Genomic DNA, 24,289 nt, shown 5'->3' on the forward strand with positions numbered 1-24,289 from the left:
AATTAAACCTTTTAACCCTTCTAACCCTTTGACATGGGAAATTTATCTCATTTTCTTGAGTGTGTAATATTTCTATGTAGAAATATCAATTAAAAACTAAGGTGCCATTTACGGACCAGTTCCTGACAGTCAGTGCAGAGTAGTTTGGAAGTTGCTGTCAGCATTTTCTAACATGGGTCAGCAGGTTCACGAGACGGTAAAGAAGACAACCATACTAGTTTGGGACTTCTTAGCTGTTTGGGCACTGCTAGCTGCTCGAGGCTGCCCTGTGAAATGTTAGTGTTGTACAGCCCCCATTCTGACAGACAACTGTTCTGAGCATCTCAAGAACCATTTGAACATGTGAAAATTCTCTTTAGTTCCAAATCCTTTTCATTGCCCTCTCCATAGCAGATTTTTTTTTCAGAAATATTTCAGAAAATTTTTCTGTGTTCTCAATTTGATATTTTTATATCTAATTTGAAAACATGTTTTAATATCACGTTTTTTTAACTTTATATTACAGTAGTTATATATAAAATCCATGAGACAGGCAACCGCTTTATGGAAAATCCATGGGCACAGAACTGCAAAATGTCTTGCTCTCCTGTGTTGTTGCATTGAGAACAGGCAGAAGTTTACCAGGCTCCTCAGATATTTATTGTTCTAATTTAGTTTACTTTAGTAGTCGATTTTCAGCTGACCAGAACCTTACTGTAAGGAGACAAGCACAAATCAACTCCTTGTAGTCCTCTCAGTGCCTCCTCACACATCCCACCTGATTTTGCTGTCCCTGGGCTCCCATGTGACAGAGGATTTTGTCAACTTGATGTTGTATCTGATCTGCCACTAATGCCTTTTTTCCGCATACAGAAGAAATCAGACATTCCCAAAGCAGTGAGACTCTTCTGTCTGAAGATGAATGGAAGGTGATAGTGCTGACGGGAAATACAGGGACAAAGGCCAATGTCACACTCTGGGTATACGGAGATGAAGGAGTCACTGGACCAATAAGTCTTAGCAAGGACGGCCCAGAGCAGCTCTTCCTTCCAAGACAGGAAGATGAGTTTCAGGTAAACAGAATCATCAACAACACTGTTCTTTGAAGTTTGCAATGATATTTCTGAAATACAGAGAAGTGTGACTGTGTGTATGTGTCCTATCTAAAATAAATCTTTAGTCTATCAGCATCCCCATCAGTTAGTTATGTTAATTCCTATTGTAATAATCAATGGAAACAGTTTCACTCACATATCTTACATAAGCAAGGAAACTTGTAGGAGAAAAGTGTTTTCTTTAAAGACGATTCATTTTAGGTCATCGTTTAGAAACTGGCCTCATAAACCATTTGCTTCAACTCAAGTTATAACCAGGTTATAAGCAATTTAGATTCTTCTGGTAATAAAAATCCGTCTTTTTTCTACTTGCATATATTTTTAGATGTTGCTCACCTGAGCTGTAGGGGTTTGAAATTATTTTCTTGGCATCTTTATGCACCAGATTCTAAAGCTCTGTCTATGCCTATTCTAATCTCTCTTTTACTTCCTGGTGTCAGAGAACACTGTGCTTCCAATACAGCTGTTTGCTCCATCTTAGTTCCTCAGAGTGTTGGCCAAATTTCAATGAGGACAATTACGTTCTACTCCACTGATTCACACCCCACACCCTGCAGGGCGCAAGCTAGCAAGCTATCTAGTTCTTTGGTGCATTGTTAAACAGCAGTCATTGCCTCTGGAGAGTTCTCCTTTTGCATCTTGAGGCTGGCTAGAAAATAATAGAGAACCAGAAAGGACAACCAGAGCCACTAGACAAGGCTCTTGCGGGCTGCAGTACCTGGCTTTTAACTAATATCCAAATGGTTTCTAAATCTTCAGACCCAAACTTGTCCATTCTACTTTCTCCATCATTAAGGTAGAAGAAAAGTAGTTGTCTGCAGTCATGAAGGAGCACTTTGTATGTAAGGAGCTCAAGGCACCTTACATACAATGGATTTCCAAAGATTATTTGAAGATGATTGTTTAGAACTCAGAATGCATATATTATGATTAGATCCTAAGCCCATCCCACAGAAGCCTCTTTTTTCCCCATAATATACCTTGTGGTGTATGTATTTATGGTCTGATAAATCATTTCTATGTTTTTCTGGAAAAATTTGCCCAGCATTGAATCTTAGAATGGTATAGATGCTCATGATTGCACATTGGAATCACCTGGGGAGTTTTAAAAACGACTGATGACTGGTTCCACCTCCAGAGATTCTAGTTTATTTTTTCTGGGGTACAGCCTGGGCATGGAGATTTTTAAAAGCTCCCCAGGTGATTCTAAAGTTCAGTCAAGCTTGAGAAATCTCATTACAACACCAGAATGTGGATCAGGTGAGCTGGGTTGGAGTCCTGGCTTCCCATATGTTAGCTGTGTGTGATCTTGAATACGTCACTTAATTTCTCCAGGCCAGCATCGTCTTTATGGGTAGAATGGAAGCAATAATGTCCATCCTTTCTAAATTCCAGGGAAGTCTGATAACAAAAAGTGAAAATGTATAAACTGTAAAAAGAATTTATTGACATATAGGAAATGTAGTCAATTGGTTAAAAATGGAGGCTTTATAGTTGTGGCTGCCAAATTCAAATTGAAATCAGCCTCTCACTAGTTCCCTAACCTTGAATTGATTGCCTGTCCTATGAATCCTGAGTTTCTGTTTTAGTTGAAGAGGAGGGTAATGATACTCACTTAATAAGCTTTCTTGGAGATTTAAAGAATATTTGGGAATGTATGTGCTATTCACATGCCTGGTAGATGGGAAATACCCAACAGATGAAAAGTATCATTACAAAAGTTGCCAAGAATTCTCCCTTTCCTGGTCAGAGGCATTAGGATATATTCCCTCCTAGACTCTCTCATTAACCATGAAGTGAGAGCAGAGGCTCATCCAGCTCCAAGCTGTCATCTCATTGGTGATCAGGTGTCCACTCAAGAGTTATATGGACTCCAGGCCAGCATTATCTGGGAGCTGGTTAGACCTGCAGAATCTGACTCCCAAATCCAGTGGGATGGAACCTGCATTTTAGCAAGACGCTTTGGTAATTTTGTGTGCATATTAAAGTCTGAGAAGCACTGGGTTAGGGGTTACTAGACATTGATGCTGGGGACTCTTGATAGTCTGACAACCCTAAATTAGGATTAGTTAGCTTACTCCTACTGTCTCTTTCTCTTCTGTGGGCTTTGATTTCCTTTAAATTGGTATCATTTTTCACCTCTGAATTTATCTCTCATTCTCTTTTTCTTCCTTTCTATCAAAGGGAGCATAAAACCATTTTTGAGGACAGGTGGGTACCTCTGACCAAATAGGCTTGAGTTCCAGTTTTACTTTTGGAACTTACTGTGTTTCCAGCTGTGTGTCTCCAGACAAATGATTGAATGTCTTTGGATTTCTTCATGTGTTAAGGGAGACTCTTGGAAGAGCTTTCCTCTTCCCAAGGATGCATGCAGTTGGAAGAAAGCAGGCCTGTCCAGCACTTGCAACTTAGCTGGCAAGTCTCACTGCTGCATAGTTCAATCTGCGGTTACATCAGACTTGCATGAAGTTACACGTTTGCTACCCGATGGCTCAGACACCTCTGTATTGTATTCACTTAGAATATGGAGAAAGGGGAAGTCTAGACTCAAGTTCTAAGAGATTCTTGAGACCACAGAAGGAGATCTAAAGGTTGGTTTACCTTTCAGAGTTAAACCAGGTCTCAAATGAGGGCTCACTTTCTGCTTCTTCTGGTGGGAAGAGCCAGCCTTTGAGTTCTGTCATTATGATCATCTCTGGGAATAAGAAAGTAGGAGGGGATTGAAATGGGCCGTGAAGGATTAGCATCTCTCTTTTCCTTCCTTCCAGTCAACACTAGCATGATTTTTCCTAAGCTGCTGCTGACACACTGTTTTATTTGCTATATAGTTTGGGGTTGGGGTGAGGAGGATGTAGTGGTGAGCACTTAAAAAATAAAAATAAAAAAGAATCTCAAAGCAGAGAACATGGGTATGAAGTGGGAGTTTTGATATATTTTGGATCACCTGACTGTTCCAACTGTGTTGGGATCTAGACCATAGGTATGCAATGATGTAAGTCAAATAAAACTCGTGAGGAGTACCTGCCTATTTGTCTCCAGTCATCAGATGGTTGCTTGTAATAGAAATAAGGATGATGGTTATTATCAATTCAGTCATTGAATAATAAGGTGATAAAATATAGGTTTTAATCCTGATGGTTTACTATTCTGGATGTATTTTTTTATACTGAAAATGTCTGCTTATGAATATCTTTCTCTAGGTTCTGTATCTCTCCAACTTAGAAACTCTGTTGTCATTTTTATCTTTGCATACCTGTGGCCTTGCACAATGTCTTGAATATTGTTTTAAAAAATCCTCATGAGTTGAAATGAGAATTTTGTGCAATAGCCTTATGTCCTTTCTATAGAGGAAGGACCAGAGACATAGAACACCATGTAATACTTAGTGTGTAACAACCAGCATTTCAGTTGAGCTTGAGGTAATTCTATGGCTATTTCTCCCCACTATCTGGATTAACAAATACTCTGGGGTCATGTCCAAAACTAACTTTAGTTCACCTAACCTGTGGGCAGGTTTGTTTGTCTTCCTTGAACTTACAACATCTATATCTTATCCTAGGAGGCAAAAAAGAGAGGATTTTTCAGAGTGGAAGGAAGTTCTAGACTCACGGGGGACTTTATTGTAGAAATTGCTGTATATTTAGCTTTTGTGTGTGAGTATGTGTGAAAATTGATTTTTTCCCATCTTAAAATAAGAGCCTATCTTTCTGTCATTGGAATTCAGAAAGTGTTGGCTTCCAGTGAGAAATGTGTGGTAGTCAGAGAACCGAGCATATGCATGTTTTTTAATCCTATTCTTTCATCTGACTCTGCATATTTTTAGTCAAGTTTCAGGATATTTCTGTCTCATATTCTATGTCTGTGAAGTTCACTGATAGCTTCAGAGGACTTCATCTCTAGACCCTGAAAGGGTCCCTGAGAGCTTTTCAACCATCAGCAATACAAAAAAAAAAAAAAAAAAGAATGTGGAAGTTCAGTATGAAGAAAAGAAAATAAACAGCATGTTTAATTTTTAAAACTATGCAATTTGTTTTCTCCCTTGTATTTCATTCAGGTTGAAATAAGAAGGATTGGAGAGATATATAAAATAAGAATAGGACATGATGGGACTGGTGGACAACCCGAGTGGAGCTTGCAGAGGGTAATCTTGTTTTTTGTTGAATGCTTTGTAGTTATTCTATAATAAAAAGCCAGCAGGCCATGTAAAGCAATGAGAAAGATAACATATTTTACTAATATGGAAATAATGGGAACAAAGTTTGAACATAACACTTTAAAATGTTTAAATGTTTTGTTTTTGTGTAAGTTTGTTTAAATGGCATTTTTTAAGAGTGATATTGCAAAGATATCCATTCATCAGGGCAGAAAATTTGAAGAATACAGTAAAGTGCAAGAATAAAAGTATGTTGTTATTCATTGATTTTAAGTGACTACTCTGGTAGTTTGTCTTAAAATCTTTTTCTTGAATGAATCTCATATGCACATGCACTTTCACTCTTTCCAATATATATGATGTGTATATAACATATAATCACATGTATATATTTATATTTATATTTTATATAAAAGTAAATGTGTTTTTCCTTTTTAATGAATTTGAATCATGCTATGTATGTACTTTTGGATTCTATTTATTTTTCCATTTTTACTTAATCATGGCCATAATTATAAGTTTTTGTTCAGTGCTTATCATGTGTCCACTGACTTATAAATATTACTGTATTTTTGCCTGACAACAACTCTTTGATTTAGGTATCATTAATGTCCCTGTTTAATAGCTAAGAAAACTAAGGCCTAATAAAATTAAATAATTTTACTGAGGTCACTTAGTAAATTGTCTTATTTATCACATGATAGAATCAAATCTAGAGGCTGAGATCTTAAACACTGTTATTGACCTTATGTTTACCTTCAAAAAGAGATGTCACTGAGTGTGGTAGAACATACCTATAATCCCAGTGGCTTGGGAGGCTGAGGCAGAAGGATCACAAGTTCAAAGTCAGCATCAGACTGGGGCTGTGGCTCAGTTTTTCAGTTTTTGGGTGTCCCTTGGCTCAATTCCTATACTCCCCCCAAAAGATGATAACTACTCTTGGTGGCCTTAATATTTTCAAATGGAAGCATTATATTATAGGGAGTAAGATAGTTTGAATTATAGAACATCTCTCCTTTCTAGCTTTTAATATGATGTCTGCGGCTGATTCCTTTATAGTACATTATGTGTTACTTTAAAATGTTTGAGGCTTAAAAATGTGGATACCACTGATAGAATCTGACAAAATATTTTTCAATTTTAAGTGTTTCATAATCTTATCTATAATTTTTCTTATTGTATCTTTGGTTGTATAATGAAAGAAAATGAGAAAATATTAATTTCGCTGAAATATTAGTTGAATAGTTTTTTAGCACACACATAATACAATGAAGCTTATTCCCTTTAGTACAGGGACGGGTGAGTACATTGCAGTCAGTCAAGTATTTCTTAGCATCTAATACACACCTGCCATTGTGCCAGATGCTCTGGGGAATGGGAGGAGATAATATATATTGACAGATTTCAAAAGAGAACAATGAATGACCTATTAAGAAGGGGATGCAAAAACCCATGTAAACTTCAAAGTTTTAATAAAATTACAACCTTTATTCTTGTGTATTCCTAGGAAGGTCATACAAAAAAACTTACTTCTGAATTAAGTTATCCTGTAGTTACTAGTGTACATTGTACTTTCTCTGGAGCCTTTGAGGAGGGTGTTGAAGGGTGTTTTATGTGTTTTTTTTTTTTCTATAACAACATACCTACCTGAGTCTGGGTGATTTATAGAGGAAGGAAGTGTATTTAGCTTGTGATTCTGGAGAAATCCTGGTTGCTGCATCTTATAAAGGTTTCATGCTATACATGGTGACAAAAAGTGGAAGGACAAGTGAGCACCTAGAACAAGACAAAACACAGGATGGTCTTGCTTTGAAATAACCTACTCTCACAGTAACTAATCCAGTCCTGTGAGAACTGCATTAATTAATCCTCCCTGATGACATGGTCACCTCCTAAAGTCTCCGCCTCCCAACACTGTCACCATGACAATCAAATTTCAACATGCTTTTGGAGGGACAAATCCTATTCCACCATAGCAAGGTGTACAGCCACATCACCATAAACATAGTGACTCTCCAACTAGATGGAACAACTTCTCAAGCAGAGGGTGTTGGAAGAAGGAGCACTGAGTTCCTGGAACTAAGGGAGGGATTCCTCTGCTCAATGATAAAGGCTTCTGAAAAGATCAAAGTGGGTGAGACATTAATTAACCGATTCAACAAATGAATTGAGCAACTACAACTGTAATGAAACACCAAAATGTTTTGAAAGAAGGGACATTTTTCAGCACTTAATTTGTTGTTTTTTTTTATCTTGAAGTGATTTTAAGTTTATATAAAAAATTAAAGAATAGAAAAACATTACTTGATTTCACCCAGATTTGCCAGTTGTTAAACGTATGCCCCATTTAGTTTATTATTCTGTGTTACAATTTGTGTATGTGTATGTTTTCATCATTTGAGAGACATTATTGATGAATTCTAATTGTACTTTTAGCATGTGTGTGTCTTATTCATCACAAACTGTTTACCAAGTTTAGCATCCATTGATAATTCTTGCCTGAATCAGTTATTACTATGATGGTTCCCAATTGATAATTTTCTGATCCTGTTGTTTTTTCTCCTTTTATTGTCAGGCTACTACTAGATAGAGCTTTCCAATCTTTTGGCCTTAAATCTCTCTTTTTCTGTGCGCGCGCGCACACACACAAAAATGGAGGTTCTATAGTTTCTATGGATTCAACCAACCATAGATGGAAAATATATTTTTTTAAAATTGTGTCTTTGTACATAGACATTTTTCTTTACTTATCCTGTAAGCAATATAGTATGACAATTTTTTACGTAGCATTTATATTGTAGTAGTTATTATAAGTAAGCTAGAGATAGTTAAAACTGTATGGGAGGATGCAAATAGGTTGTATGCAAAATACCATGCCATTTTATATAAGGGACTTGAACGTTCATGGATGCAATCAATCCCCTGTGTACCAAGGGATGATTCTACCAGCATCTACTTATAGATTTTCATTTTATTTTACAGGTTTCATCTATTTTTATCATCATCTTTTGATGTTGAAATCTTCCTTAATTTGGCACTTTAAGCTCCAATATCATTTTGACCTCTCACTATCCATTCTATGAAGGCTTCTTTACTTTTTCACATAAAAAGACATTTTAGGCTCATCTAGTTATTTCTTTCCCCAGCTCTGGAATCAACTATTTTTTTTTCCAGAAGCCATAGTTTCTTTTAGCGCACAATGGTATTTATAAACCAGTATTTATGCAAGACATACAGGGAGAATTTATTATTTTTCCCTCTAATGCCCACCCACCCATGCCCAGGGGCTGCTTCCTCTGATGTGATAACCTGGCTGTGCATCTACCTTCCCAAGATTCTCTCCACTAAATGTTTCCATGGTGAAATGAGTATGTGAAACACTGAGCTTTTCATTCTTTTCTCGGAGAGTCAGAGTGCATTATAAATATAGTAAAGGCTCTGAGATGGCCTCTGGTAAAGAAATCTGTATAACAGCATTTCCAAAACTAAATTCACCATGGGACCATATTTTTTTTCAGGTAAAATCTATTACCATCCTATGAAATAAATATTGTGTATTATTGTAGAGGCTTGAGGTGTTTGGGAGCTGATCTAGGGAAAAGCTATGACCATAGGGCAGAGACAGGAGCACACACAAATTTAATTGGGTAATGCTTTGAAAAGTTTGATGTAGGGGAAGTTCCTCCCAGCAGGGTCCTTCTAGAGGCTTCCCTGCCTTGTGAGGAAAGGAGGCAACAAAGCTCCCAGGAGTCTGGGTGGAGTGTCAGCAGGGAGTGTGCGTGTCTAGGAGTTCCCTAGGGCTGTGGTGATAGTTGGGGTCTCATAACAATAGCCATATCTTACAAATTGAGTAGCATCAGGGTGAGGTTTTGTGGGGCATGCAGAGCAGGCAGCCTCCAAGTAGCTAAAGATTTACTTTGGGGATTTTTATTTTATTATAACAAAAATCTGGGATATTTAAAAAAGGTATTAGATATGTAAAAACTTGAGTTTGGTGTTCATGAACTTTTGCCCTAATGGGTCTCAGCCTGCATGAAGAAATAAACAATGTAGGGGCCAATATACACAAGCCATCTTTGGCTTATTTACATAAATAACAATTATATGCTAGGAAAAACACTTTTATGTTTGTATGAATCCAATCATAGCTAACAATATAGAAGGGTTTATAATTTACATGACTTAGAAAATGACCAACTAATATGCTAACCTGTTCTTTTGAGCTGTCTAGGCCAGTGAGAGATCCACACGAGGTGATCAACACTAGATCCCAAGGAGCCACTTTTAACCTAGAAATAGCTAGGTGGGTGAATGATTGGGTTATGATGGTACATCTGAGAGAAAGGGATTGATTCAATATAGATCCAGCCTTAGTTATTGCAATGATACAAAATTAGAGTGAACATTGGTCTGTTTCAATCTGGGTGGAGAACAAGATTGAGTAGCAAATAAATTAGAGAGCAGGTAAAAGCCCAACTACATGCTCAAGCCTTAGTAGTAGTGGGTTTCCAATGAGAAAGATGAATGTGTTCCCTAGAGGAACTGGGAAACCTTTGTGGACAGAGGGCACCTCTGAGAATAGAGAAGTGCGAGTCAGGGCAAGCTGGGAATGGCGAGTGGAATGTGAAATGCATGTTACCTGTTTCATTTATCAGTGGTGCATGGGGATGGCCAAGAAATATTGTATTGCTACATATGTAAAAGTGTTTTTTTGGACAATGAGAAGGAAAGTGCCTATTTGCAAAACTGGAAAGTTTTCTTGTGTTTGGTCTTTAAATAGACTGGAATTTATCAGACATGAGTTGCTTGACCTTGTTTAGGTAGGTGCAGTTTATAATAGACTTTAGATCTTTCATCACCATTTCTCTCATTCCTAGTCAGGTGTGTAGGAATAATTCTGTGTTGATCATTACCATCTTCTGTATCACAAGCTCCAGTCATTATTTCTTTTCTCAGTATTTCATAATTGCACTGGAAGATAATTACTATGCAATGTGAAGTTTTATTCGTCTGTATTCATTTGCTCTGTGGCACAATTCGGTAATTTTTTGTGTATTCTACATAGCCTTCTTAATCAATATTTTCCTTTTATTATATTGCATGGGCCATGCTAGTCAAATTAACTTCTTTATATTTTAGGACAAGTCAGAACCAAAACTATTTTTGTTTACGTTTCAGTGTGTCAGGGTATAAGGAAGAGAGGAATAATTCTTTCTTTGGGCTTTGATGCTAAAATAAACAATAGCACAGATGCATAAAAGTGTATATAAATGTACTCATATTCAGAAATTTCATCAAATGAAGCCAATGCACCCACTAAGCAGAAGGGTTCTGCTAGATATTTGAACATACCCACACGACTGAGATACAGTTCTTGTCGTCAAAGTGTTTATTCCACCATTAACCTGATTATAAGCCATATTCTGTTTCGGTTTTCCTTTAGAGTAGTAATTTTAATTCTCTTAAACCAATAAAATTACCTCTTTATCTCTCATTCTGCATCTGTCTTCTGAAAGATTTATGGAAGGAACTAAATTGATTTCTCCCTTTCTCTCAGGTTCTGAGCAGAAAGGTTGGGTAACCTGAGAGGTATTATAACCTCAGTGTTGAATTTTAGTATGTTAATTCAGACATTGTAAGTATCACCATATGTCTGTTCCAGTCAGCTATTTTTAGTACTTGTATTTAACTACTTGGCTGAAATTTCTTAAAGTAATCCAGGAATTTTAAGTTTCTAAGAAACCAGGAGTGAGTGTTTTAATGATACTATTTCTCTTGTGAAACAACTAATATTTGTTGTTGTAAATCAGCAGGGGAAGATCAGCAAATGAACTCTAGTTTCTATTGAGGCCATTTCTAAGGTTGTTTCTTTTCATTTAGGCAATTAAAGCAAATGCTGAATATTTTATGTGATAAAGACTCTAGGTTTCCTTCTTAATTCATTTTTTTAAAAAGGAAAATATTTTTGGAAATTCCCTTTGTCTTTCCTTCATTTATTTCAACCAACCTTAAGTTTGGCTTTGAAGCTTGGTATCAGTAGACTTTTTTTTTCTGTCATATTGACCTTTTGTACTACTTAATGTTTGGTAGTTCTGTTTTAGAGCTAAAGCAAAGGTCATGGCTTTGGGTCTTTTTTTAATATAGACTGAATAATTTGAGATGATGCCTTAATCTGAAAGTCAGTCGGAAATACCATTTTTTAGAAATAAATGGTTGATTCTGTAAAGATCAAAGGCTTGTCTCTTATAAGTTCAGAATATCATAACATCCACCATTATGAGGATATGTATCATGAAGGTTTACCCTCACTTGTTATGATGAACTATTTATAGCCAATAGCTTCTTGTAATTACCAGTAAGATCTCTTTGGGGAAATTATTATTAGGGGAAATCCAGTGCTTCCAAGAAGTGTTTGTTGAAATTATTTCCTGTATCCTAAGTTAAAATGGGTAAAAACCTACTTTTTTGCATTATATTTAGATTTTGAGCTGGGCTAGCTACCCCGTTTCCTGGCACTCTGGCAATGTAAGGCTCTTGGTCTTAGTGGTATATCTGTGCTATCATACTGAGTTTCAGACTTTTCTTTTTCCATGATTATATGGTTAGAGGTCTTCTTGGAGGTGTGACTTGTTATCCTACACATATTAATACACATTAATCAACTATGCTATCTAGTGTCCAAAAATACTATAATAAAATATTAATCTAAGTCACTAAATTCATTCCAATTCAACTTTTGGATCATTTGAGCCCAAATAAAATGGCTATAACTGAACATAGTAAGAGAATAATTATCTTTGAATATTAGAAAAAAAATGGAAATGCATTTTAACAAATGCTGTCAGGTAAAACTAATATTTGTTTTTGAATTTTACGTTTTCTGGTTTTCTTTTTACCCTGCCATTGGCTGTGATTATTCTAAATTAGGGTAATAAATTTTAGATTTGAAGTCAAAAGACTTGAAAGATGTTTAGTTTCTCAAAGGTCATCATTTTCTCTGAGTTTTCCCCTGTTGCAAAATAAAGCTCAATTATGCTTGCTCTGTCTCACAAGTTGTGCAGATCAGGTGAAAAAAATTAGGTGAAGCTCAAGCAGCACTCTTTATTCCCCAACTCAGCCTACTTTTCCCTCTCTCACTATACCCTTAGTTATCCAAGCCAGAACCCTGCAGATTTTTGTAGATTGATTCATTCTCTTGCCTCCAAAATCCAATCCCTAAGGAAACTGTGGACTATTACTGAAGCTTATCTTGATTTTATCTATTTTCTCCATCTTGTCACTATTTTCTCCATCTTGGCCCAAGTTGCCATATTTTCCTTCCCTCTGCTTGGAGTCTCCCATCATAGCTGTCCAGCTTCTTTGGTTCACCTGCTGTGTCCAGGCTTCAAAGAGCAGGCAGAGGGATCTTTCCTTGGCATTCGTCTCATCAGATTTCCCCTGTCTAATCTGTCCCCGTCTACTTCCCTGAACTGTTTTCACACCTCTCTGCCTTATCCATGATGCTGAAGCCACACTAGTTTGCTTCAGAGTGGTCTTTGTCTCATCACCCAAAGGGAGCACCCAGTGGCTCTTGATCACATCAGCCTTGCTTATTTGCTTTATAACATGTCACTCATCTAATATTTAAAATCTGTTTATTGTCTGACTTCTACGAAAAAGTGAGTAACACTAGAAGATTTTTTTTTTTTTTTTTGGTCATAGCCAAGTCCTAGAACAGTGCCTGTCAGGTAGTAGATGATGTTGGATAAGTATTTGTGGAATGAATAGCTTCACAGAATACGTTTTTGTTCACTTAGTAAATGATTATGATATATGGGGATTAATCTGTCATGTTAGTATTAATTGAAGGGGAATCAGACAGTTGTGCTTGTTTTTTAGGGAATGGGGGATAGTCTTGCGTGGCTGAGCCTTGGTGTGTGGGAAGGGCAAATGAAGACACAGCCTGGAGAGTCAGAGGTCTGGCCCATTCACACTAGGGCGTTGAGAGGAGGCCGGTGCTGTAGCATTGGCTCAGTCCACCTGTCAGCTGGTTCTGCACATGCTACCTGTGACTTGGATAAATTGATTCAAACACAAAAAAGAGCTCTCTTGAAACCTCTGGCTCCTCTGATACTTTGAATTAAACAGGGTCATAGGTTTCGGTGGATTTTCTAGTATTATTAACCTAACATGCTCCATATAAGCTCCAGGCAGTCTTAAAGATTAGCGAGGAAGGAAATGGCTTTATTTATTTATTAATTTTTATTTTGAAGTTTTAAGGCATCTCATAAATATTTCTAGTTCCTTTTCATTTTTAGTTACTTCTTCATTTCAGGGTTCCAGAAAGTACCATTGAAGGGAAAGAAAAAGTTCTGAAATACAGTGAGAAAAATAGTTCGTTTTTGAGGATTTTCTACTTCAGTGAGCAACAGGAAGTATCAGTTTCTTCTCACAAAATCTCCAGTCAAATGCTTAATCTCAAAAGACTCCAGCAGTTTAGAGAAACATCCTCAAAGTTGTGCCAGCTTATTTGAACCAAGGATAAATTCATGTACTTGATAGTCCCTCTGTCAATTGTAAGAACCATCCCTGATCCTCCGTGTCTGGGTGTTGTAACAAATAGGGTGTTTGTATAAGGCACAGGAGGGAAAATGAAGAGATTTGGTGTCCAGTGTTGATTCTGTATGTGATCGGAAGGGATACTTAAAGTGTTCTCTGAAAACACATGGAAACCTTATTATATTTTTGTGTTTCTGACTCCAGAAAGAATATACTAATGGCCGACCTTGGAACTCCCTCTGCCCTCCCCCAAACCAGATATTGTAAAGTACATTTAATTGTCTAATGCATGTCTTGGTGAATATTTTTTTTTTTTTGGAGGAGAAGTATTACACATATTTTCATTTTATGGAACAAAGGTTTATAACACTTCAGAACAGAATTCCTAAAAGCAGTTTTCTCAACTTTTCTCTTTCTTGATTGTACATCTAGAGTCAGACCACCAACCATGTGTGTAGCTCTCAGAAAGTTTTGTGTATGTTTGTGTGTTTGTATGTTTAAACTTTGATATTTTATCATTTCTTCTGTAAGCTTAAGGAAAAAAATAAGATGAATTTTGGGTTAAATAAACACATGAAGGATGTTTTATAAGCAAAGTACAATATAGATTGTAATGATTATTGTTGGCTATTGTATTTAGTCACAATGTTAACAGTCAGGAGAGAAGTGGAGCCTTATTAGGGTAGCTGATTCACTCCCTGCATGACTCTGAGTGTTCTGCACAGGGATAGCATCCCTTCTTCCTACCCAATCCTATCCCTATTGTGCTGGTTATCTTGATTGACATTAAAGATAGGCAGAGAGGACAGTTAGGGAAAGGATAGGGGTATTATCAAGAGAGGTTAACCATGGAGGAGAGCTGAAATGGTGCTAGCACCTGTGGTCTGGAGAGGAATGGACACCCTTTTCCTTACGTGTTCCTGCCTGAGGTAAGAGGATCAGACTTGGAGCCATCTCAGGGAAGCTGTGTAAGGATTCTATAGCTGGGGACCTGGGAGACAGGTGTCTATTTCTATAATTAATTTTGATGCTACAACTAGGAACAATAAACATATATTAAACACTCAGGATTTACATTACCACATTTAATGCTTATACCACCACAAAGTAGATACTATAATTCATCCAGTTGAAAAAAATTGAGACTTTGAGAAGACAAGTCACTCTCCTTGTCACAGAGCTAGTATGTGGATTTAGGAAGCAGTGGTCTGACTGCTGGGCATCTTTACCACCGTCTTCTTTTGCCAGTCTGGAAATCCAGATGTTCTGAAAGGATACTCCCTTAGGAGACACCTGGGTTTCAAGGCCCACTGTTTGGAAGGCTTTTCTTTGAGAGAGAAATTGCTGTGTCTAATCACTGGTAGTTTGCAAACTGTTTCTATAAGGTGTTTTCATCTCATTTTTTGTACATGAAACACTCTTCAATCTAGTGAGACGGGTTATGACACCAGTTTTCTAAACAAGGACCTGAGGATCGCAAGTCATCTGTCCAACTTCTACTCAGCAAGGTTATCCACCTGGTAGGTAGCAGTGAGGATAGAAAGCAAGGTCCTTTGAACCCAATTCCACTTCTGTTCTGCTTGCTGCATTCCTTTTTCTGATTCCTGCCATGAACTAACACATGACTGGGCTTATACACTGTATTCTTCTAAGAATTCAGTCCTCTTTTATAACTTTAACAATTAAAATTTTTTTTGTATATGAAAATAAATACAACTGAAGATAAGATCTATGTCTGTCTACCTGTCTGTATTTACTTTTATCACTCTGTTTAATTATGGAATTATTTATTAGGCAATGGTTTATTTTGATATCCCAGGATTTTTGAACCTTGGAACTATTGGCATTTGGGGCTGGATAATTGTTTATTGTTGGGGGCTGTGCTGTGCATGGTAGAATGTCGAGCATTATCCCTGTCCGCTGTCTACTGAGTGCCAGGAGCAACCTCCATAAATGAGTTAATGTAACAACCAAAAATGTTTGAACATACTGCCACATGCCCCCAGGGGGAAAATATCACCCCATTGAGAACCATTGCCATATCCTTTTATAGCTTTGTAAAGAATGAACAAACTTAGATTCTTTGTTTTTCTCTTTTGAGGCATTATGAATTTGAGGGTAAACGGAGCTCATCTGGAGTCCCCACCCCAGAGGGTTTCTAGTGGTGACAGTGGGATTGAGCTTACATAAAATCAGTGGAACTGTCACCCATGAGTACCTCTGAGGTGAAAATCACAGTGGTACTCAGAAACCAGGGGCTTCCTGCAAGTTTCCATGGAGGGTTTAATGTGGAGGAAGAACATAATGGGGTTTTAGGAAAAGTAAACTTGTAAAAGCCTTATATGTCGTGGAGAAAGCTTCAAGTACAGAATCTAAAAGACTCTCATTCATCTGTGTATGACCCCTGTTTATCATCATGATGAAACAATGTGATCCATCTGAAATTCTTCTATCCTGATTGCTACATTATTTAGAATCTATTCACAACTTAGTTTGAATTAATTAATATACTTCTTTTATGTACGTTTCACATTATATTTTAAATATTTTGAATCTGTACCTCACAGACAATCTATAAAATCCCCCTAATGGTAGAGAGCATTTCTCTTAAACTTCCAACTATACCTGTGCAGTGCTCTGTGTATCTGCATAAGAAATGTCGGTGTGATGAGGCCGAGGGTCTTGTGTTCCCCCTCTCAGAGTCATCTGCCACACACACATAGCAGGACAAGGTACTGCCCTGCGTCTTTGGTTAGTTCTTTTTTGTTTAGTAATTCCATTTTCTGGCTCCTCAGGGTTAGGTTCATCTATTTAGCTTTAGGGAAGAACATCTCTTTTTGCTCTAAATAGAGCAAAGTAATAAACTCATTGACTCAAGGAAGGGAAATAAATTGGATTAGACACCCTCTCTGATTGCTAAAACCTTAGCAACAAGGTGACTAAAGACAGAACTTCAAGTATAGGATGGGAACATTCTTCTTTCATTCACTCACCACCACCATCTCTCTAGTTTCAAAGTCAATGACCCAGGCTCTGTGTCTTAGGACTATTGGAACAACAGAAGTTTATTATGATTAGACTGAAGGCTAAAAATAATAGAATTGGAGCATTGTATCTGATTGGGACCCAAAAGCATATGAATCCTTATGACCGCTCCCTTTCACCTGGTGTCTTGAATTTTTCCATCTAATTTTCTTAAAGTGTGATACAACCCAGTGGACATTTGCAAGTTTAGTAGAATGTATTATATTAACCTCTTTTATATTTATACATGTAAAAACACATAAGTCTGGCTAATGTTAATATGAAGAATTTATACAGTTTATATAAACTTTTCCACACTTCTTACATATAGTATCATCTATTCTCTACAACTTTGTGAGATGGTTATTATATGTTGGAAAACTGTTCTTTTCAGGATCTCTTCCCTGGAGCAAGTAAAGATGCAAGCAGGATTTGTAATGATTTGTATGAATTAGTCTTATTATTTGTATTGTTAAATACCCATTTCATTTAGCTACTCAATCTTCATTCAACAAGAAAACCAAGGACTGACTTGTGAGAGCTTGAGGAATGACCAACATAAGAAGGACATGGTGCTTTCCCTCAAGTCCAAAAAGGGTGTGAAGTCATGAATGGATAGGCTGCCAGGGATCCAAAAGGAGGGTTGCCTGGCCAGACTAGGGATCATAGAAGACTTCTCAGAAAAGGACACAACTAAGCTATGTCATGAAGGATGGGTCAACTCATCCAGGTAGAGTCAGAAGAATGCTGTTCTGAGTAAAGAAACCAGTATGTATGAAAACCCTGATGAGAAGATATGCATCCAGGTTGCAGAACCACGAGCAGTTCACTAGAACCAGAGTAGAGGATAAGAGAAGGAAGTGTCTAAGAAGATTAGGACCCAGTTGTAAGCTGCTCACTGTATTAGGATTTTGAATTTTATATTATACATACAACTATTGAAAAAGTTATGAGCAATGTACAAAACGATCAGATTTTTAATTTAGAATAAGCTCTCTTGAAAGAGCCTAAAGTTGGGGTTGGAAAAGAATGAGAGTGGCCAGCAGTGTGAAATGGCAATGGAATCTAAGTATAAGCCCCTGAGAAATGGTGGCATCTGCACTACCAGGTGCAAGGAATGCAGAGGAAATTGAAGAGGGACACGTGGCTATTTAGAGTATTAATGAATATCTTAAAAGGAGAACATGTCATCTACTGTGATAGGAGAGAAGGCAAGCAAATCCTCTGCTGATGTGCTGAGATGGGGAGGAGAAGACAAAGAGAAAAGGAACTTCTATAAAATAGCCCCCAAGGGAGCAAGCCCTAAGGAGGCACCCAGTGCGCACTGGGGAGAAGTGCAAGTCCTGTGACGCAGTAGCTGAGGGCTTACCCCCAGCCTACAGATGTATAAGTGTGCTCACAAGGATCAGAAACCTCCTCTGGAATTCCTCCCATAGATTACTTGTTTGGTTACTGCCACAGGCAAAATTGACACCTTCAAATAAGACATAGTCCATTCCATATTTCCAAGCCTTCATTTTCTTATCTATAAACTTAAAGAATTGTACCAGTCTGTTTGGTGATAGTTGAAATGCGATTTTAAAAAATCACTTGCATAATCCTTGGGAAATAATATTGACCTAGTAACCCACAACCACTAGCAACCACCACCACTACTGCCAGAGTGCATAGTCTAATCGTGCAATCCTTGGGGTGCATTTTGAATTCTGAGTTCTATGAGAGGTTGGAAGCCTTGCAATTTGATCATTGTTTCTTCTAATCTCAGGTAACCATGAAGCACATGAGGAGCAAGAAGGTGCTAGATTTTGTAGCCGATGTGTTGCTCTCTGGGATCCAAGTGGATGGGGACATTGTCTGTGAGCTTCCCGTAATCAGAGATGGACAACCCATTTTTCCATGTGTGTTCATAATCTTCAGTAGCATGTATTACATATTTAAATTGCTTTATAGCTTCTTGAATTTACTTCTGACCTATTTATTTGCAGAATATTTTTCCTACTTCTTAAATAGTTGTTTTACCCACTGAGAAGTGACTTTTTCAGTGTTCCAACATAAGTCAGTGGTGGATCTGGAATTAAGCACATCTCACAATGGTTCTTATGGTCCATCCACAGTCACAGAGGCTTAGTCAATGGAAGATAAGAAATGTCCTGGCTTTGCCTGGGACCAGCTGGTCACCTCCTGCCATCATCTCACTGTTGTTTATTTCCACATTAAACTTTACATCATTGTAAACTTTAAGCATCATATACAATAACATCTTCAGCCTCAATTCTAAAATATGAAGCATAAAATGTCCTCCTATGTCATACATGGAAGAAGAGCCTTTTAAATTATATTTTATTTTTGCTTTTGAAAAACTTGTAAACACTCTGAGCATTTACTTGTTCATGATGTGAAAATACCCATTTGAAGCTAAAGATAAAATTCAAGGGTCAATAATTAATAAATGGATAAATGAATTAAACAGACACTTCTCAAAAGGAGAAATACAAATGGCCAACCAATATATGAAAAAAAATGCTCAGGATTCTCAGCAATTGGGGAAATACAAATCAAAACTAAACTGAGATTTCATCTCACACCAGTCAGAATGACAGTCATGAGAATACAAGCAATAATAAATGCTGGGGAGGATGTAGAGAAAAAGGAACACTTTCACACTGTTGGTGAGATTGTAAATTAGTACAACCACTATGCAAATCAATATGGAGGTTTCTCAAAAGTCTAGACATGGAACCACCATATGACCCATCTATACCAATCCTGGACATTTATCTTAAAGAATTAAAGTCCTCATACTATAGTGATACCTGCATAACCCATGTTCATAGGAGCACAATTTACAATAACCAAACTTTACAACCAGCCTAGGTATCTACCAATAGATGAATGGATTAAGGAAATGTGGTATATATGCACAATAGAGTTTTATTCAGCCATAAAGAAAAATGAAATTGTCATTTGCAGGAAAAATGGATGGAACTTGAGAATATTATGTTAAGTGAAATAAGCCAAACTCAGAAAGTCAAGGTCATATATTTCTGTCAGATGTGAAAGCCAGAACAGGAAAAGGAAAATAAAGTGTGTGTGTGTGGGGGGGTGATTTCATGAAAAGCAAAGGGAGATCAGTAGAAGAGAGGAAATAAACCAGGGGTGGGAGGACAAGAGGGCTGTTGATCAAATTATATTGTTATATTGCATATACTAAGATGTAACCACAAATTCCCCCATTACATACAACTGTAATGCACCAATAAAAAATGCAGAGGAGAAAATCTAAGGGCAAAGTCTCTTGATAAATACAAAAAGTCCAAATTAGGAGGTTTATCATATAGTTTTTTAGTTTTTTCTTTTAACAATATCCTGAGAACACATGAATCTGGGTTTTGTTCGTATGAATTCTGAGTTAATAGTTTTCCTCCTGTTTTCTCTTCCTTGCTGCTTGGCCAGTGGTGAGGTACCATGTTGATGTCTACACTGGGCAGTTGAAACAAGACAAAACAGAATCTGAGGTCTCCCTCTGTCTCTATGGGGAGAGGGGAGACTCTGGCCTTCGGCTGCTGCGCAAATCCAACATGCCAGTAAGATTCCAAAGAGGACAGGTAAGTCTGTGTAAAGGGCTCCTCCAGGTTCTTGGCATCCTTTCTGTTGCTGGCCACGTGTGATTTAAAATCTAAAAGGTGTTGGTCACTTTTCAAATTTTAGTTTGGAGACATCTTAACACAAGTTTCCTGACCTGTCTTCCTAAGGTTGCTGTGTTTTATAAATTGTTCTTGAAAGAAAAATGGGATGTTCTAAAGCTATAATAAATAATGGAACAAAGAAAAAGACATTAAAAGTTAGTGATAGTGAAAGAAAAAGAACAAAACGAGTTGAAAAGATATCAAGGAAACATGCTTTCTCAGGACTGAGAGCTACCAAGCATTATTCTAAAAGGTCAGACCATAGAAGGATGGTTATAGGATATTTTATGTATTTTATATTTCATATAGTAACACTATGGACTTTCTTTAAGAAATCTTGAATGGAGCCAACTATATTTTATTGACATTCAAAAGCCTTCAATTCCTCATTATTCTCTTTTGTTCTTTTTATACAAACATAATTCTTTCTAAATATTAGACATTTGAGAAATTACAATGGGAAATCTATTAACCTAATTTTTAATGTTACTTGTTGCGTATGGAAAGAGGATAGTACTTGGAGATTTGAAATTAAGTAGTTATCCAAAGGTTCAGTTTGTATGTATTTTTAAGAAGGAAGATTCCTTACACCAGCTCAAGATTGCTGTCTCTCAGACTTTTGTTGTAGTTTATGAAGTATTGTGAAACATCAAAGATCTTCAAGCTCACCTCTGCCTTTTATTTGTTGTTGTAGATTACACAGAAGCTTTCCCTGAAATGAATAGGAAAGCTAGTTCTGCTTTGCATGAGACAAAAATAAAATTATACCTAATTTTTATCACACCTGAACTAATTTAGAACAGAAACAAAATTCTAGATACTGTGATGTTATTAATATTATTCTAAATGATTAGTGACATTATCCCCTGAAAGACACCTCAAGTTTGGCGTTAGCCCCAGACTCCTCACCCTCCCACTTGGTGATAAATTGTGCTGGCTCCCACTCCTGGCTGGTGCTAGCTGGCTGGCCAGAATGTAGTACTTGGTGGCAGCTTCTAATCATGTGAAGTTGCTAAGATGTTGCAAGTCATCTTCATGATTGATCTTCAGGGCATTATTGTGTATAGCATTTAACAGAGTTGGTAGGGTATATTATGGACTGAAATTAAAATGGGTAGGGGGTATAGTGGCCATCAGGGCATAAAGTCTGGGTTTAATGTTTTCAGTTTTGAAGTTTGGAATCAGAAATACAAAATTTCTTTTTCTTCACTGGTTCATTTTTGATTTTACATTAAATTTTTTTTTTTCCTCAATGCATGGAATGTAATGGCTTTGCCAAATGGTTTCAAGAGGCCTGTAGTCAAGCAACCATGGTAACAATCTTGGTGTCTTATCATTAGATTTGTGCCATCCCAGCCACAACTCACATTAGAAGCCCCGGATTGGCCTGGTTGTTGTCATTTTCTCTACATGATGTCCAGTGATGTAAACAAAGGCAGCAACATGCATCACAGATCCTATTTAATCCTGTCCTCCAACCTGAGTTTGGTTTAAAATGCAAGAAAGATATTGTAGTTTGAGTTTTCCCCAAAGCAAACCAGGAGACACAGGCTTTGGTACAGGTAGTTTATCTGGGAAGTGATCCCTCTGAATCTGTAGGAAGTGAGGGAGCACTGATGGAAAGGGAGAGAGGAAAGGGAGGGAGGAAAGGGAGAGAGGCCAACATAGAGACACCAGTGAGCTGCCCACCGTGGGGCTTCATGCTTGGGACCATCAGAGGAACCCCAGGCACATTCCTCAGAATGGTCACCATATGAAGCCCTCAAACACATGAGCAGGAGACCCAGGAGACTGAGTGGTCAGTAATCCTAAACTGGCTACCAAAGCAAATGGATGTACCTAGGGATGATACCAGAGGATGTGGGAAGGGACATCACCTGCCTCTGCTACAACAGGTGATGTGTGTCAAAAAATGTCCCCTTGTGAAGGCACACTAGGAATGAGGGATAGTGAAAATCAGGTTATCAAGCCACATCCAGGAAGAGGTACCCCGAATTCTCAGCTGGTTTACAGAAACATCACCATGGAACAAGTAATGATTTTTGTCTGGTTCAAACCAGGGCAGATTTCCACCAATAATAACCAACCAACAATTTGAGACCCAGGTAGCGTATCTGAAATTACCAAAGTGAAATTTAACTTGGTAACAATGCTGGGGCAACCCCTCTCCTGTAGGCAACACAAACAATACTGGATTTGCATTTTTTACCACAAAACAGGGTTACAGTGGCTAACAGTCTACAGATTTAATGAGATTCACCACCTTTTCTCAGATAATTTTAGGACAGTTATTCTCAATAACAATATAGGAGGAATTTATGTATGAAGTTCTTTTTTTTTTATTCCAATCAGCAAAGCATTTTCTTGAGGTCCTGCATTTCTCCAGAAATGTCAGTGAATTTTTGACATGACACACCAATTCTATTTAGAAAGGAAGATTACATAATTCTCTTTACAACAAATCCTATTTTTATTTATAGAGGAAGGTACAGGAGAGGGATTTATTAAAGAATGGAAGAAAAGAGAGTAAGAAAGAGAAAATTGTCCACCTGCCTCAAAGTAGCTCATCATTCTGGAAAGCAAACGTTCATATTAGGTCACATGTCACCAGCCTGACCACCCAGTGAACCGCTTCTCAGGGGGAGGAGTGGAAATGAGAAAAAAGCCATAGACTGGAAGCTTTGGTGTTAGGGTTTTTTTTTTTTTTTTTTTTTTAACACTGGCCGATACTATAATGGAGAAAATAAAACTGCAAGAGAGAAAAGAAATACAGCCAAAAATATTTTTAATAGACAAAAAAGTAATTTGCTTATTTTTCTTCCTTTATTGCCCTTTTTTGATGCTAACAGTAGTAACATTATCTCTTTTAAAGCTGCTTCTGGCAGCCTTGGGCTATAATGATTGCCGGTATTTGTCATTTGCAGGACTCTAGTTATTTCCATGGGGTTTTCTGTCTCTTCCACCAGATTGATAAATTTCAAGTTGAAGCAGTGTCGCTCGGAAAGCTGCAGAAGGTGCTGTTGCACTGTGAGGCTAGTGACAAATCCCAGTACTGGTACTGTGACAAGGTCATAGTCAGAGAGCCCAGTACAACATCCGAGTCCATCTTCATCTGTGAGAGGTAATATGGGTCTAGACCTATGGCACTTCAGAGGAGTGTGGGTATGTGGGGTGTGTGTGTGTGCGTGTGTGCATGTGTGTGCATGCTTGTGGGTGTGTGTGTGAGGTTGTGGTTTCATGGATTTCTGTCTTTTACTCAGTATTGCACATTATACAGCACAAATTGCTTAAGTAAATGGTCTTTGGCAAAGCATTGTGAGGAAGTCTTATCTTGTAATTACTTAGTGTTGGAATGTTATATGTCATAATAATTTCCAAAGTTTAATATTGGAAATCATTGCATAAATAATGAGAATATCTGTTTAAATGTTGGTTTCTTTACATTACCAAAATGTAGTGTTACAGGGTGGAACATTTTAGACAGAAGAACTTTTAGAACACAGTAGGTAGAAGACAGGGATTCAGATCTAGGCAAGTTGTGCTTTCCTGAGGCCCCCATAAGGGTAAGTCATAGAAGCAACTCCCTTCATTTCTAACCTGGCCCTGTTGCCTTTAGGCCTGAGCCACAGATCCTCTTCTGCTCATCAGAAATTCAACATCTCCATGCTTAAGGAAATGACCTTTATTTTCTCAGGAGAAGCCTTGCCCTCCAGATCTCTGCTGAATCCTGCCATCCCAAGAAAACTCCCAGCTTTGGCATTTATGTTTGCTTGATCTCTTGGTCATCAGGGAAT

The 24,289-nt window shown here is 37.5% G+C and overlaps 1 protein-coding gene across 1 annotated transcript in view; it reads left to right on the plus strand.

The window, feature by feature from the left end:
* The window catches only part of LOC308633242 (lipoxygenase homology domain-containing protein 1-like), a gene marked incomplete at its 5' end in the record, with an annotated part of 165,984 nt that overhangs the window by 130,626 nt on the left and 11,069 nt on the right, over positions 1-24,289 (plus strand). The window contains 5 exons of the mRNA XM_081265757.1: positions 853-1,052; positions 5,149-5,235; positions 18,575-18,707; positions 20,263-20,414; positions 23,462-23,616. Of these exons, the coding sequence (XP_081121883.1) occupies positions 853-1,052; positions 5,149-5,235; positions 18,575-18,707; positions 20,263-20,414; positions 23,462-23,616 (727 nt within the window). The remainder of the gene's footprint in view (positions 1-852; positions 1,053-5,148; positions 5,236-18,574; positions 18,708-20,262; positions 20,415-23,461; positions 23,617-24,289) is intronic.

Source organism: Spermophilus citellus (genome assembly GCF_964194105.1).
Source record: "Spermophilus citellus genome assembly, chromosome: 14".
Classification (NCBI taxonomy): domain Eukaryota; kingdom Metazoa; phylum Chordata; class Mammalia; order Rodentia; family Sciuridae; genus Spermophilus; species Spermophilus citellus.